This window comes from Poecilia formosa, unplaced genomic scaffold, assembly GCF_000485575.1.
Source record: "Poecilia formosa unplaced genomic scaffold, Poecilia_formosa-5.1.2 Scaffold104, whole genome shotgun sequence".
In the NCBI taxonomy this organism is placed as follows: domain Eukaryota; kingdom Metazoa; phylum Chordata; class Actinopteri; order Cyprinodontiformes; family Poeciliidae; genus Poecilia; species Poecilia formosa.
Genome location: NW_006800043.1, coordinates 1,477,282 through 1,492,851, shown reverse-complemented (window position 1 = coordinate 1,492,851; position 15,570 = coordinate 1,477,282). Strand labels below are relative to the sequence as shown.

General features: G+C 37.4%; 1 protein-coding gene across 1 annotated transcript; it reads left to right on the top strand.

Moving 5' to 3' along the window:
- Nucleotides 1-4,326: 4,326 nt before the first annotated feature.
- LOC103143037 (hypoxanthine-guanine phosphoribosyltransferase-like) lies at nt 4,327-13,234 on the top strand. Its single transcript, XM_007559416.2, has 9 exons — nt 4,327-4,567; nt 4,785-4,891; nt 6,139-6,322; nt 6,806-6,871; nt 10,606-10,623; nt 11,937-12,019; nt 12,189-12,235; nt 12,340-12,416; nt 12,609-13,234. The coding sequence occupies exons 1-9, from the start codon at nt 4,520-4,522 to the stop codon at nt 12,654-12,656; spliced, it is 678 nt and encodes a 225-aa protein (XP_007559478.1). The 5' UTR covers nt 4,327-4,519; the 3' UTR covers nt 12,657-13,234.
- The last annotated feature ends 2,336 nt before the right edge of the window (nt 13,235-15,570 follow it).

The following is a 15,570-nucleotide window of genomic DNA, read 5'->3' as shown; positions in this document are numbered from 1 at the left end:
GGTATAGAGCTGCTTCTTTTTCTTTCTATGCTGAGTCCTCATGATGAAATGAGGATTGTCCTTGTAAGCGCCTCATTGTTTCTGGAAATGTCTTCATTCACATGCAAAATGATTGAAGTAAATGGGTATGCAGACAGCTTCTGCAAGCATTTTTTTTTTTTAAATGAATGTGCAGTCTCAGGTGCTGAGTTCAAAAACAGTACATTGGTAGCCTCCAACTTGTACACCTGTAAGTCTTGTCATGAAATGTATAACTTTGTGGGAGCCGTTTAGAGACGGTCCCTTCCTGTCCCAACATGACTGTGCATGAGTGAACAAAGCAAGGTCTACACAAAAAAAAAAAAAAAAAAAAAAAAAAAAAAAGGATGAGCAGGTTTGACACGGACGAATTTGACTGGTCTGCACAGTCCTGATCAAAAACCTTTGGGATGAAATAGAGCAGGTACTGTGAGTCAGGCCTTTTAATCCAACAATCTGGTCATACATTTGTATAAACACAATCCTACAAAATCTTGTGAAAAGCTTCCTAGAAGAGATTAAGCTGTTATAGCTTGTTATGTTAAACGCAGTGTGTTAAGAATGGAATACCACAAAATTCATATGGGTACTTATGAAGGCACATGTTCTGTAATCTGGTGTTTATCAGGCACTGCAACACTTCAACTGAAATGAATCAAAAACAATGGAAATATTGGAGTACGCTTGTGAAGCTTTCACAGTGGGGTTATGCTATCATTCTTTTAAAGTGAAAGGGTGGCACAGTTACTTCTTCCAGTCCTGAATCTGTTTCTAAAAGATATTGTTTTATGCTTGCCAAAATACAGTTTCTGTATGGAAACCACGGCTAAAGCCAAACAAAACATTTGCTGTCTCCCTTCAGAGGTTAGCTAAGAAACCTGCAGAACAGGTAATGATAAATGAAATGTGAAAAAAGAAAATAAAAAAATTAATAGTGAGGTTTATGCATAGCCCACCTAAAAAGCAATTAATTTGTTTTGTTGTTAAGCTGTTGCTTATTGACATTATGTATTGTTTCTAAAAATGACTATCCAACTCCCCAAAAATTATGCAAATTAAATTACATTGACTTTTACATATAAGCTAAGTTCAAAGTTAAACTTATGAAAATAATTTTGCCAAAACTGTCTGTATGTTTGCAGTTTTTAAAGATGAACATTATTTTCTTTAAAGAAAAGAGATACAAAAAATATTGCAATTACCATGTGCGACCTGTGTGTAGCAATGCAACATGGTCCCTGGAATACACCAAAAGTGGTGAATTACTCAAACTTAAAAACAGGATTTTACTGCGTACATTTTTTCTCTATGTTTTCATTCTGCATCATGTCCACTTGAAAAATATAAATTGAGGATTTCTGTTTAAGATAACCTAAGTGAACCAGCTTTATTCTCTTTAAATGTTTTCTAAAGTGGCAAAATTCTCTAAAGAAAAAAACAATGGCTGCTAGATGGTGTAATAAAATGTGCTCTATATTATTTCTCAAAGAAATGAAATTAACCTAGATTTTCTATTTAATCCCCTTTATTGTTAGCGATAAGTGATTGCAAAAGAGGCTCAGTATTTCCAGTTGCTATTATAAAATAAAAACAATAGACCGTGTCAGACTATATCATACTTATCTAAAGTAGCAGTGGTGGAAGCCATATATTATATCTTATTCTGTTTTTAAGCTAAGAATAGGTTTCACTGAGTTTTGTTGTCAAGATGGTTTCAAGTAAAAAAATAAATAATTTTAATTTTAGACTGTTTCTGGATTTAATCCAGGATCACTGGGTGGAGCAAAGTAATCTGGAGTGAAAGAAAGACTGAAAGACACAAGGCTAACCCAAACCAAACACTTATCCATTAAGAGTTTTTTATTTGGCCTGTTTATGACCAGTGCTAACATTCATCCAGGATCAGTCACAACAGGACACTTCAAGGGCAAACTGGAAATAATCGGATTTATTCAGATTCACAGATGCATCTGAAATGTTTAAAGTCTTAATGATGTTGTTATTCTGAATGTCAGTTTTTTTATTATTATTGTTATTACTGCTGCTGATATCTGTATGAAATGCATCAAGTGTAGACAGAAAAAAAAAAAGATAATATCCTGTATTCAAATCAGACCTGTGACGTTATCTGGCCGGACAGTTGCATGTCTGCCAGAATTACTTTCATACTAACTGAATATCCGTAATTGGCCAAACAACATGCGGGCGAGGGCGCAAGGGAGCACTTGGCGGTAAAGTCTGCGGACGGTCACAGGCTTTGACTGCTGAGCGAGTGTGAAATGCCAAAGCCAGACTGCTCCCCTGCACCCCGAGGGCACCAGAGGAGCCAGCCTGCTCTCCCCAGCAGAGAGAAAGAGGGCATCAAAAACAATCTGACAAGACTTCACCCAAAAACATCTTCTGGCTTGTGCAGCATCGCTCAGCACCACAGTGCTGCGGATGAGCCTGATTATTCCAGCTAGAAGCCCGCAGCTCAGCTTCTGAAACAAAAACATGAAGTGAAATCGCTCGAACAGCGCGGAAGTGTTTCATCCTATTTTGAGGGATTTGGTCATGCAGGGTAGTTTTAACACCTCCTTGTTCCCTTTGAGGTGGTGAGAATGTGCAGGGTGATTGAAATCTAATGTTGCTGTTGACATTTGCCTCCCCAGATGACAATGTACTGCTGTTTAAAGGCGGTCTCCATGGAGCAGCACGGGTGGAAGGGCCCAGACACCTTGTCTTCCCTTTTCAACAGCGCCTAGCAGACCTCTCTAATGTGTAGTGACACAACAACCCAGACCCTGCTGCTGCTGGACATGCTGTCCACACAGTTTCCATGGTGGTCTATCGAAAATACAGTCATTCACACACTGTCACAGATTACGTTGTACAGTGTGGCAACACAGTTTGCTTTAATAAAGAAGTACTGTGCATTTCCTCTTCACATGTTTTTATATTTTCAGACAGTTTATTTTCTGCAGCCTGGCAAACATGTACAAGAAAAAGCATGAATATTTAGTTAGATGTTTTAGTCAAAACCAGAGTAATTATTGTTTTTCTACCAGATAATTTATTTTTTTAACATCATCATCATTAAGTTATTGAATGAATGAATGAATGAATAAATAAATAAATAAATAAATAAATAAATAAATAAATAAATAAATAAATAATTTCTAAAACTAGATAACAACAATTGTACAAACGGTTGCACCAAGTAATGTTACAGACTTTAAAAGTGAAGGTCGTGAAAGTGTAAAACAACCATAAAAGCTGCTTACTGTAGCGTGACAAATAGACCAAGTCCTCCTTCCAAGATGCTTCTAACGTGCCATAAACTTAAAATGACAGAAATAATAAAAAACTCTAAAGACTAAATCAGACATTAAGTGTTAAGGGTAGACATGGACATAGACATGGTAGACATACAATAAAAGCATGTAGATTTCTTCTGGGTTTGCTTTTTTTTTTTTTTTTGCCAGACTTAAATGTTTCAAATGTTAATATCATCCAAATGTTACCTGCTTAAAGACTAAATTATTTTTTTTTATATGTTGATTTAATCTATTCAGAAACAAACAAAAATAATAATTATACAAGCCAACTTGACTCAATGTGATAACAGAATTATCCTCCTTGTTGAATCAGGGATTAAATTATATCAACCTAAACACACCCAGGCCCTGTTTCTCACTGAGCTATACAGTCAAGAAATTATTAATTACCAGCATAACATCCTGAACTAGACTTCAAAGACCTCGAAGAGTGACCCATCCAACCTGGATAATTCTGCTTTATCTATACTGAGATACAATTATACATACTCAGACTGAATTTACTAACTGAATAATGTCTGAAGGCAAATGGTTACACTTCTTTTATTTTATGGTCTCAGAATAAATATATATCCATGCCAAACTGTTCATATTTTTTATTTGTAAAACTTTTTTAATGACATGTAACATTTTCTTTTACTTTATGACAATGCAACCTTTTGTGTTGGTCTATCAAATAAAACCCATAGAAATATAATAATGTGTGGTTCAAACACAACAGACAGATACAGCTCAAGAGACATGAATTGCTTTACACAGCACTGAAACCCTTCTTTAATGTTTTTGTTCTTCATTGATCTACACTTAAAAACAATTCAATATTTGAGATTTCATTTTAAATCCCATTTGGTAGTCTTGGTTTTTTAATTGCACAACTGTTTCCGCAAGCGTTTAATAGTATCTCAGAAAACTAAGTTGCCTTGCAGACCCCGTCTGTCATCCCCGCTAAACCTGAGACAGTCAACAAATAGTTGACTTGGAAAACAAGAGAAGCACGCGCATCCTGATGTCGCTGCAATAAAAACGTTGTGTTAGAGCGCCTCTAGCGGCCGCGGCGATACACGACAGGCTTCACATTCCCTAACTCTGATGCTCCTCCTCTCTCATCACCGTGCCAAACCCCTCTGTGGGCTTGCACCACCACCTTTCTCAGACAAGACCCTTCTTGTGTTCGACGGGAAAACATGGCAGAAGTAGACGCTCGGGCCGATAGAAGAAGCGAGGGGATTGTGGTAATTTAATAAGAGAACTTCACAGGAAATGAACAAGCGCTCAATTTATGCGCAATCAGAAAACTTTGCGCTCCGTGTAGATTGGTTTTGTCTAAACTAAAGCGGCAGGCGGGCGTCGCTGCTGCAGAGAGTTTGCAGCGTGGAAGCCTGCGTGAATAAGTTGTGATTTCCACTGTACTCCACAGAATGATGTTTATGTTTGACTGTCTCCTCTCAGATCAACGATGACTGGCCAGGTTACAGTTTAGATCTCTTCAGCTACCCCGCTCATTACTCCGGAGATTTAGACTGTGTCATCGTTCCACATGGCGTGATCATGGACAGGTACACGACTGAAACTGTGTAGATTCCTGCGGCCTAAGCAAGTTTCCCCTTCCCGTTTTGGTTGCTCTGAGGTTGCATAGAAGTCTTACGTGATCATTAACTAGTCGTTAGGGGGAAATCAGAGGTATATCATACACTTTATGTGAGCTCGACTTTCTTGCTTTTCTGCCTTCTGTTAAATGCAAACTTAAAAAGAAACAAATGGGGAAAAAACTAGAGGAACAGTTGCAAATCAAAACTGAAAGTTGTCTGTTTTACCTCTGTATTTTCCTCAATCGCTGCATACAGCCTGATGGATATCTGTTATATTTAATATTTAATGACGTATCTGATCAAATGTACCATTACAGTCCTTCAAATGTTTAATGCATAAAAACTGTTATTGTAGTTAGTAAGTGTAGAATTAATAAAACAATAAAAGTTTTCTGTTTTTGTTGCTTCCAAAGTATTTAGCTGTGATGTCTTGATTTACTGTTTCCTGTTCGAACCCCTGCTCCATCTCAGTCACTGTGTTCTTGCCCACTGGTGTTGGTTCAGATTGTGTAGCATCCTCACCTGCGTCAGTCTGCCCCACGGCAATTGTGGCTGTCGCCATCAGCGTGTGAATGTATTGTAAAGCACTTTGGAGTCCTCTGACTTGATGAAGCGCTATACACATGCAGACCTTATACCATCTTCTTCTCCTGGACTCTTTAGTGATGTAAAATTATATCAAACACTTGCTGATCTCTTCAGAACAGCTTTCACACAGAGAATGTGTAAGATTCCTTATCCACTTTATGTGTCTGAGCACATGAAGAGCTCAGCAATCTGCGCTCAGGTGCAATTTGGAGGTGTGCACACAGATTGTATTGAAAATTAACAGAAATATGGCAATTCAGTTAGTTCAAAATGAACTAAAATGCATATTGGGAAAAAAAAACAAAAAACAAAAACAGTGCTGTACTCCACCTCAAAGCTGGGGTCTTTTCAAACGTGTGTAAATGGAAAAGTTGAAATGAAAAACTTTGTTCAAAATAGAAGGTGTAACTTTAATGGTCAAACATATAACTATGCTAGAACATATTCTATAGTAACATTTTTAACATGCACTAAATATGTAGGTAGAGCACATCTCGTATAGATGTTTTGATGTAATTTTGAATGATCAGTATACCATAGTTTTAGTTTTAACAGTGAGGCAGGGATATTTTGACCTTAAAAAGTCGGAGAAGTTCTAAATCATTCTCTTTCTTTTCATTCTGCAGGACAGAACGTCTTGCTAGGAACATCATGGACGACCTCGGCGACCATGACATTGTGGTGCTGTGCGTGCTAAAAGGAGGCTACCAGTTCTGTGCTGACCTGGTGGAAAGGATCAAGGCTCTCAGCCGGAACTCCAACCACACAATCCCCATGAGGGTCCACTTCATCCGACTCAGGAGCTACCTGGTGAGCCCCCTCCCGTCCCGTCCCGTCCCGTCCCGTCCCGTCCCGTCCCGTCCCGTCCCGTCCTGTCCTGTCCTCTTTCTGCTGTAGTCAAGGAAAGCCGCTGGAGACAGACTGACCTCAAGTGGCTTCGGTTTAAGGATGCTGAGGCTGCTTTAATGGTTGACATTATCAGCCTTGATGGGTTTGTGTCTCATGACTTAGTCAGAAGATGAGTGTGTTACGCTGTCAGCATTATGACAGTGGGATCTTTGTCTAGCTTTAGCTCAGATGTGTTTGTTCAAACGTGGGAGAAAAAAAAATCAAGACAGCCGATATGACTGCGGAGTTCCTTTATCGATCGGTTTGTTTTATGCCTGGAGGTTATTCTTATTCTCAATAAATGTGCAATTTGAAGACAAAAAATAATGCAATTCAGCTTTTAAGTTATACAGTTTAGTCTCAAATGCTGCTTAGCCCTATGTTAAAACACATTTGTTTCTGCAGAATGACCAGTCGACAGAAGATCTTCACATACTGGGAGCGGAAGACCTGTCTTTTTTAGCTGGAAAGGTAAGATTCTCAATGAGATCATCACTGGGGGAAAAAATGTTATAACCAAATGCATGCATTGCTAGAAGGCAAAGTAACCCAAAGTTGTCTAGAGATGACATTTATTGAGCCACCGTGCAGTGACCTCAAGAGGGCAGCCTTTCCTCTAAATTTGCTCTTCCTTCAGCCTGACAAGATGGTTCCATAAAGCAGATCAAAGATGGCAGGGTCAGACAGCTCCAATCAGATACCTGCTGTTCTAATGCAGTTGTTTAAAGGTTTATTCTACTTTATCTCAGTGTGACCAAAGTGTGGAGTTGGTGAAAATGTGAGGACGTAGTGAGTATGTAGATTAGCAGGATGACTGTAGCTCTGTTGCTTCAGGCTCGCTGCACAGCTGCTTGTCTTGTTATCACGTGATCACAGTTGGTTCTCCTTTGAGCTGGAGTGGATCCTGACTGTTTACAAAGCTCTGATAATCTCTATGCTATCTCCTAAAGTGTCTTCTTGGACTGTGCTGACCACTGTGGCTGGTCACAAGACTACTATTTTGAGAGGTTGCAAGATCGTTTCCTAAACTGTCTAAAACGTATTTATCTCTTTGTGGGCAATAGTTAGTGCTCTTTCTATGCATTTATAGACAATTTTGGAAACACGTTGCAAACATAGTCATACAATAAGATTAAAATAAAAACATTTTCTATAGTTACAACCACAAACTTCCACGAATTTTACTTAGATTTTTGTGATATCCCAACACAAAGATGCACATAAATAAGTGGAAGAACAATATGTATTGTTTTTAAAAACTTTTACCGATAAAAGTAAGAGAGGCATAGTATTCATTCTTTGCTTTGATAACTCCCAAATAAAATTCAGTGCAACAAAAGGCTTGAGGAATCAACTAATTAGCAAACAACTTCTATAGCTGTGGGTATTTTTTCCAAAGTAGAAATCGAGCTGTTCCTTGAAGGGCTCAGAGGTCGAACAAACCACAACATGAGGATCTAAGAATACAGCAGGCAGGGATACAACTCTGTAGAAGTCAGGACAGGGTTAGGTTATGCAAAGTCTCGAGCTCTTTATGCATCGTCCCATTCACACAGCTGTAAACCTGCCAAATCAGACTGAAAAATCGCACAAAGAAAGCCTGTCTGCAAGCTACAGAGATTCACAGCTTCAATTGGAGAATCTGTTGAAAGGATAACTGTTAGTTTCACGCTCCACAAATCTGGCCTTTATGGAAATCTGGCAAGAACAAAGTCATTGTTTAAAGAAAGGCAATAAAAAGTTTTAGTTCTAGTTTTCATTCACGTGGGGGACCCCGCAAACATGTAGAGGTGCAATAGTCGGACCAGACCAAAATGTAATTTTTTTACGACTACATGCTAGATATTTGTGGTGGAACACTAATTCTGCTCATAACTATGATTACTTTATCCTGTGAAACATGGTGCTGGCAGCATCATGCTGTAAGGATACTTTTCTTCAGCAGTGGCAGACAGTGAAGTTGGCCAAAGTTTGTTGATAAATTACAGTGCAACACTGGAATAAATCCTGCTTGAATCTGCAGTAGATGTCAGGCTGTTGTGAAGACTTAAATGCCACTAGGAAATAACCCTGGTCGTACAGTCAGAGCTGCAATTGAATTGGTGAACTCAACAACTAATCATGTGTTAGAGTGGTCTATTCAAAGTTCAGACCCAAAGCCGTCCTGCAGCAAGATTTGACATTTTATATTTCCAGACTCTTTCCTTCCAGTCTGATTTAATTTAGTTTTTTTTTTGTTTTTTTTTTTTTTCCAGAAACAAATTAGCAAAAAAAAAAAAATTCAGTCTTCTCAAACCTCAAAAGAGTTTTGCATACCTACAAAACTGATAAAGTATTGGTGGGCTTGGGTTTGGGGTGAATATGAATGCATAATACAATTTTCAAATGATGGTTTGAATAAAGTTTGGAAAACCATGTCTTGTGTTTCTCTTTCACACCTAGTCTCTCCTTTCTGCTTAATAATTTAAAGTCATTATAAAATACGCTGATGTTTGTGTTTGAAGTGTGTCAAAAATGAGAAAAAAATAATGGGTATAAAAATAATATCCAAATGGACATGCAATTCTGTTATAAGTAAGTATCTTTATTTCATTCATTACTCTGTATTTTATCTGGTAATTGTGTGAAAGTGCTAATCACAGTAGTTTTTATTCTATATAACAGAAAGTAAGTTGCAGACCAACAAAATGTTAGTTTAAAACAGCAAATCTTAGTTTTTGAGTTTTCTGTTGTTGCACCTTTTCTATTCAAAAGCTTTAGAAACATTCTCCTTTATAAAGCATCCAGTTCCTAAGACATTCTGTACCTGAACAGACACAAACCATCAATTTCCCTTCAAGTAAATCTAAGTCTCTAAGCCTCATGTTTTTATTATTCACCAATAATAAAATCATAATTTTGCTTCTTAAATATGGAAGTATATTTGTACATGATTCCTTCCAGCAGCATCGTATTTGTTAGGACTGTCATCACAATCTTAATAAATCTAAAAATATACATTAAATTCAATTTGCAGTTGCATTTTGCTTTTGTTCATCAGATGTAGAGATTAGTACCAGCGTCTTTAGCTGCTCTGCAAAGGTTTTCATTACAAATCTCTGAACGTGTGCATGTCTGTGTGCACGGATATGAATCACCAGCAATTTTTACCGCATTCATAAGTTAGTGAACCTATTTTTAGAGTGCCAATCTAATGCGTCATCACCTCATTTGATTATTCACATTCGACTTTTCCCTCAGCTGGACAGGAGTCTGTCCTGTAGCCAGATTCAGTCTACTGTAAATACCTACTGTACTGAAAAGGACATTGGGTAGCAAGTCTGACTTGCTGTTTTATGATTTTCTTGCAGTATTTCAAGTGTTTGTGCGAAGTTCTCAAGCTCCAGTGTGTCTGGAAATAAAATGTAGCTGCAACTTTGTTACTTAAGAAAGCATAGCTTTACTGGTGAGAGCTAACTGTGAAATTGTGAAATGTTTAAATAGGTGGTTTCACTTTCCCCCCCGACTCTTTCTACTTTACACATACCTCATTAGTTTATATTTTTCATGGGTTCTTTGTCCTGCAAACTTATCCTTAAATAAGTCCGTAGGACAAATTCAAAGGATAAGGAATAAGGAGACGTAAACAAAGCACAATTACATGCTTGGATGAACATTTTATTAGCAAACTATAGTAAATTGTAGATGTGTAACTTGCTTCCTGGCCTAGATGAGATGAAGCAAAGCTTAGATTGTGCCTAGATTGTGATTTGTGGCAAGTTTTCTGTCGATTAGACAGGCATCTGCAGAATTTCAGCGATTACACTGACATTCAGATTAGTATGGCTGATGAAAAGATTTCCAATCTCGATGATGCAGATATTTTTCTGGTTCAGTCTTTATCTTGAGGACAGATGCATATTTTAAGAAAATGAATAAAAGCATTACTAATCTATGGTCAGAATTAGAACATGTGATTGGGTGTGATGCTGCTGCTTATGTTTCACTACTTCTGCATTAAGACATCTAAAAAAAATAATCTTTCCTTTTAGATTTGAGTGTGCTTTCTGTTCCTTTAAGGAACCAAACATGTTTTTTTCTTGTGATTCATGGTTTTTTTATGTTTTGTGTCTTAGCAAACTGTGTGTGGTTTAGTAATCTGCTTCTAATCAAGCGTCATTGTTTGCTCTGTCTCCTCTCTCCTCTCCTCACCATGCTCTCATAAGAACGTGCTGATTGTTGAGGTGAGTCAGCCTTGTACTTAACCGTTTCCATTTTGCAAAATAGACTCATTATATATACACTGTACTGACTGTTTTTCAGGTCGCAAGGGGCCATTTAAAGTTTGCCTACCAGAAAAACTGGGTTTTAACATTAGGAAAACTTTCTTTAATTGCCTGACCTATATTCGAGTAACAAGAGGCCTGCTTTTCAGACAATGTTCACTAACTTTGTCATGCAAGCAGAAAATCTCAGCTCTGTATTAGGAATCGGCGTGCTGGACAAAAAACAGCATAGTTAAAGAAATTTATAATGATTGCTTACAAAGATCAGAGACCGGATGATTTGTCTTTTATCATTTATTGCACTATCTAGTGGAAACATCTGCAGAGTCGTTAGTTGCAAAGGACTTGGAGTATTTTGTTTCTTTGGTGTTGGCACTTACTAAGTTTTGGAACCCTTAAAAGTTTCACTGCATGTGTTCATACTTAAGTGAATGATGTTACCATATGGTATATGTGGGTGACGGGTTTGCTTTTGGTTCCATCTCTTTCTGCTATCCAGTCTAAATTTTCACTGCACCGGTAGCTGTTTTTTCTTTACATAAAAAATGTTCCAACAAACCTCCTACACTTCCACAACGTGGTCTGTTCAGTAGCAAAGGAATTTGCACGTCAGCGCACCTAGACACCACATAGCTTTATACCAAAAAACCTTTAGTCTCTTCATACTGTGAAAAGACTAAAAGCTATGCACTAAGTTTAAAAATCACTTTAAGCAAACTGTGAGATTGTACATAGTGATATGTCTTAAAAACTATGGTATTCCACATAAGTAATTCATCAACAAAATCTTTGCATAAAATTTGTTACAAGCACAACCGTTTTGATACCATTTAACTTTACAGTGGCAACAGATTTTTTTTCTTTTTTTTTTTTACTTTTGCTATGACCAAATGCATAACAAACCACATATAAATAGATTATGTAAAGCTGGACGCATGGATGTGATTGTGTATGTCAAGCATTTTACTTTATTTTATTTATTTATTTTTTTGCTGTAAACATTCTTCTTCTTTAATCTCTGTCAAGTGGCCGTCATATTCACCAGTAGAAGAATGTATAAAGCCTATCAGTGTTTGTATAAAATATCATATGATTTCTGGGAAAGTGAAATTGATGCTTGTTAACTGTTGTGTAATAAGAGCGCAGGCGGGAGACACTGAGAAGACTCTCTTTCACTGTGATGTGAAACTCGTCATTGTCTGCATTTCCACGTCGGCATTTATTCCCAACCAAGTGTATTTTGTTGTTTTTCTATGTGTTCCCGCTCACAGGGCATTGTTGGCACCGGAAAGACAATGGAGACTCTTCTAGAGCACGTAAAAGCCTTCAAACCCAAAATGATCAAAGTTGCAGGGTAAAGAGTGGTCGCTTGTTTCGTGAATCACCAAATCCCTTCCTTTCAGTCAAGATGCATACAGACCAAACTACTTCTTCTTTTTTGTTTTTGTTTTTTTCATTTATCACATTTTAATAAGCAGTCTGGCGCGGATGGTGTCGAATAGTATCTGCTTTTGCTTCCCCAGGTTGTTGGTGAAGAGAGTTCAGCACAGCTTAGCCTCTGTCCCTGACTGTAAGTAACTGATAAAACATTTTACGGTAGCGATAAGCCTCTGCTTTAAGACGATTAGAAAACATTTTCAGTTTACATTTGTCTTTTCAATGCACTTCTTTCAGATGTTGGCTTTGAGATACCCAATCGTTTTGTGGTCGGCTATGCTTTGGACTACAATGAGTATTTTAGGGACCTCAATGTAAGTCTTCATTTCAGACAACAAAGACTCTGTTTAGCAGGAGGCCTTGGAATAATAGTCCAGTGGCACTGACTGTCACACAAATCAACTAAATATACTTTTGTTTTGAATGTTTTTTTTTTGTTTTGTTTTTTTTTTTGGCTTACATTCTGGAGTTTGACTGTGCTTTTTCCTCTTTCTTTTTTTTTAAAGCACATTTGCATTATTAGTGAAAGTGGAAAGAAGAAATATAAGGTTTGAAGACAAACGGCGACAGAAGGCTCTGTCATGCGGATGTCCTTTTTACAGCAAGCCCACACATTTTTCTGGAGTTCTCTGACAAGTGGCTGTGATTGCATCTAATCCCCAACTGTAGCTGAGGTTACATTTCATTTTATGTGTTTATAGTTCAATAGGGCAACACACCACAAGTATTTGTGATTATATTTTTTTTAATATAAAGAAATAGTCACACTACATTTGTTTACATATATAAAAAGCTGCTTATATTTAAATAAGGCCTTGATAATAGGAATTTGTATGCTGTAATGTATGTAAACAACAAAGGAAACCTTTACAATGAAAAGTATAAGATATTTTAATACAATATGAACACTTAATCATTTTTCTTTACTTGTTTTACAGTTTTATTCGGCTACTCTTCTGTCTGTGCTCAGGGGCCAACAATGTACAGTAGTATTGTCAAAACTAAGTGTCCTAACTACCTCTAACTTTTTCTATTCCTAAGTGTTTGAGTTGGTTTCTTTTAACACACTGTTTTAAAAATTGTAAAATAAAAAAAATTGGGTGTGGGGAATAAAAATATTTCAAATGTGAAAGTATTCTTTTGTGGATGAAATGACTAATGGTAACCAGAAAAAAGTGATATGAAAGCATATTGATTTTAACACTGATAGTTTTTTATGCACTAGTGGAAAAGTAAATGAGTTCAGTCATTCATGCATCTAGGATTAAGTATTTTTTATATATATATTTCTTTTTTACTGCTACTAAATGAGAAACTTTCCAATGAGTTCTCGCAACTTAAGGTCCTAGAAGATCATATGTTCATTGTTCCTCACTTATCAGAAACCAGGGCGTGGAGGAAACTGGGAAACCCAGACACCCACACAATATTCTGGGTGATTGCAAGACAGATGTCATTTCTTGTCATGGTATGAGTCAAATCATCAAATCAGTATCTAACAAGATACATAAAATGCTGTTTCTGAATGATGACTTGAGAAAAAAAAGCTATCAATACCAACCTGAGCCTGTGTCAGAAAGTAATTGCCCCTTGAGCCTGCAACAACTGCAGCCCATCAAGCGCTTGTGAGTCTTTTGCTTTGCTGTCAATATGAATTTTGGCTCACTCTTCTTCGCAGAGTTAAGCCACAGTGGAGGGTATGCGAGTATGAACAGCCACTGCATCTTAAAGTCTGCACTTGGATTAAGCCACTCAAAAACTTTAATTTTATTGTTTTGAGCCTATGTGTACTTTGGATCTGCTAAATAACCCAAATATGTTGATCTTGGTCACAAATAAACTTTTCCTTCAGGATTTGTAAGTTCACAGAGTATTTTCCAAAAAGTCTGGGAAAGAAATCATAAGGATATCCTTGGGAAATGTGAGATGGGCCCCTGGTTTTGTTCATTTCTAGTTCCTCACTAATTAATTTGGGTGGCATTATCCTTTGACAAAACTATGAATCCCAAGAGGAAGAACATTTAGTCAGCCTTTTTCAGAGCACCCCACATCTTTGGTTAGACAAAAACTTTGTCAGTTGGTCTGTGCCTGGATTATTTTTTTTTCCTTTGGTCAGAGCGGGAACATAAAACTTCAAGTTAATAGTCTAGGGAGGCTTAAAGGAAAAAAAAACAAAAAACAAAGGTGACCCAAATATGAACCATTAAAAGGAACAAAAGCGGGTTTGATGCTTCGGGTCCCTTTGCTCATTGTTTACACCTGACATTCGACTCTCACTATCTGAGCTGGGAACATGAAGTGCCAGAAGGACGAGACGGTTTTCTTCTTGGCTTTTATAGGGTCTTTTGGGGATTGCAGGTAACTGACTGACCTTTCAACAGAACTGAGCTCAAACACAATAATGTCTTGATTAAATCCTTCAACAGAAGAATATTACCACATTCTCTAGATGCAAGGTTCTCAAACTGTTGTCCAAATATGACTGTTCTGACTCACAGGACATTTTGTACATGCCAGCTGTTATGTAGCTCTATTAAGAAGTAACAACCAAGAGTGCTAAGGAGAAAATTTTGAGAATTCCCACTATAAAGTGAACAGTAAACTATGGTGTCAATCAAGAATTCACTACAGTGATTTATATAGTGGTTGGGCTTTAAAGATGGACAGCTCAAAATACAATACAAACACAAATTCAATTTTAGAATTAAACAAGCCTGAAAAATACTGAAATTCTATTCCACAGACTGTGTACCTATTTTTTCCTCAATTAAATTAAGTTCTATCCCAATCTTTGAAGGCAATTAAAATAAATATTCGCAGTAACCCATAATTTAAAAATAGATTTTAAAATATATATTCACTACAAAGCACAACCGACTGGACAGTACAGCCTAATGAAAGTCTCCTCCCTGAACTGCCCTCTGCAACAAAAGCTGCCAGCTCCAAGAACAGGTGGCCCCTTATGTTAGAGAGGCATAAAAGGAACATTTGTTCAAGCCCTGGGAGACGGGGTACTGATTTAAATCCGCACAATTTGTCTCTTGGGTTGAGATGTAATTTTAATCATAGCTATTCTTTGATCAGAAATGCAATCTAAATACACTGCGGTATGCGTGAAGACATTTTCCGCATCAAAATACCCAACTCGACCTCACACTGAACCACAGCATGTGATTTCTTATTTAACCTTGTGTGTAGAAACTACAGCGGTTTTTGGTTACAAAGCATATGTGCAGTAAGTACAGAGCTTTTCGACAACACGCCAGGGTGTATTGGCAGTCATAGTTGACAAATGTCCTCGACGTTTTGAGGGAACGATTAAAAACAAAGTTTTGCAGACAAACCACAAAATTCCGTAAACCCATACCTGATTGGGTCGCTCAAATGAAACACCGCCTGTGATTGGTGGAGAGTGCCCTATTGACTGAAGGTGGACTCCCAGGGAGTCGGGAAAGCTGGAAAGAAAAA

Bases quoted from the DNA above. Each gene is read 5' to 3' on its own strand.
- LOC103143037 (XM_007559416.2), top strand. From the start codon at position 4,520: ATGGCAGAAGTAGACGCTCGGGCCGATAGAAGAAGCGAGGGGATTGTG. The intron at 4,568-4,784 runs GTAATTTAATAA...GTCTCCTCTCAG, and splicing joins GAAGAAGCGAGGGGATTGTG to ATCAACGATGACTGGCCAGG. The intron at 12,236-12,339 runs GTAAGTAACTGA...CACTTCTTTCAG, and splicing joins CTTAGCCTCTGTCCCTGACT to ATGTTGGCTTTGAGATACCC.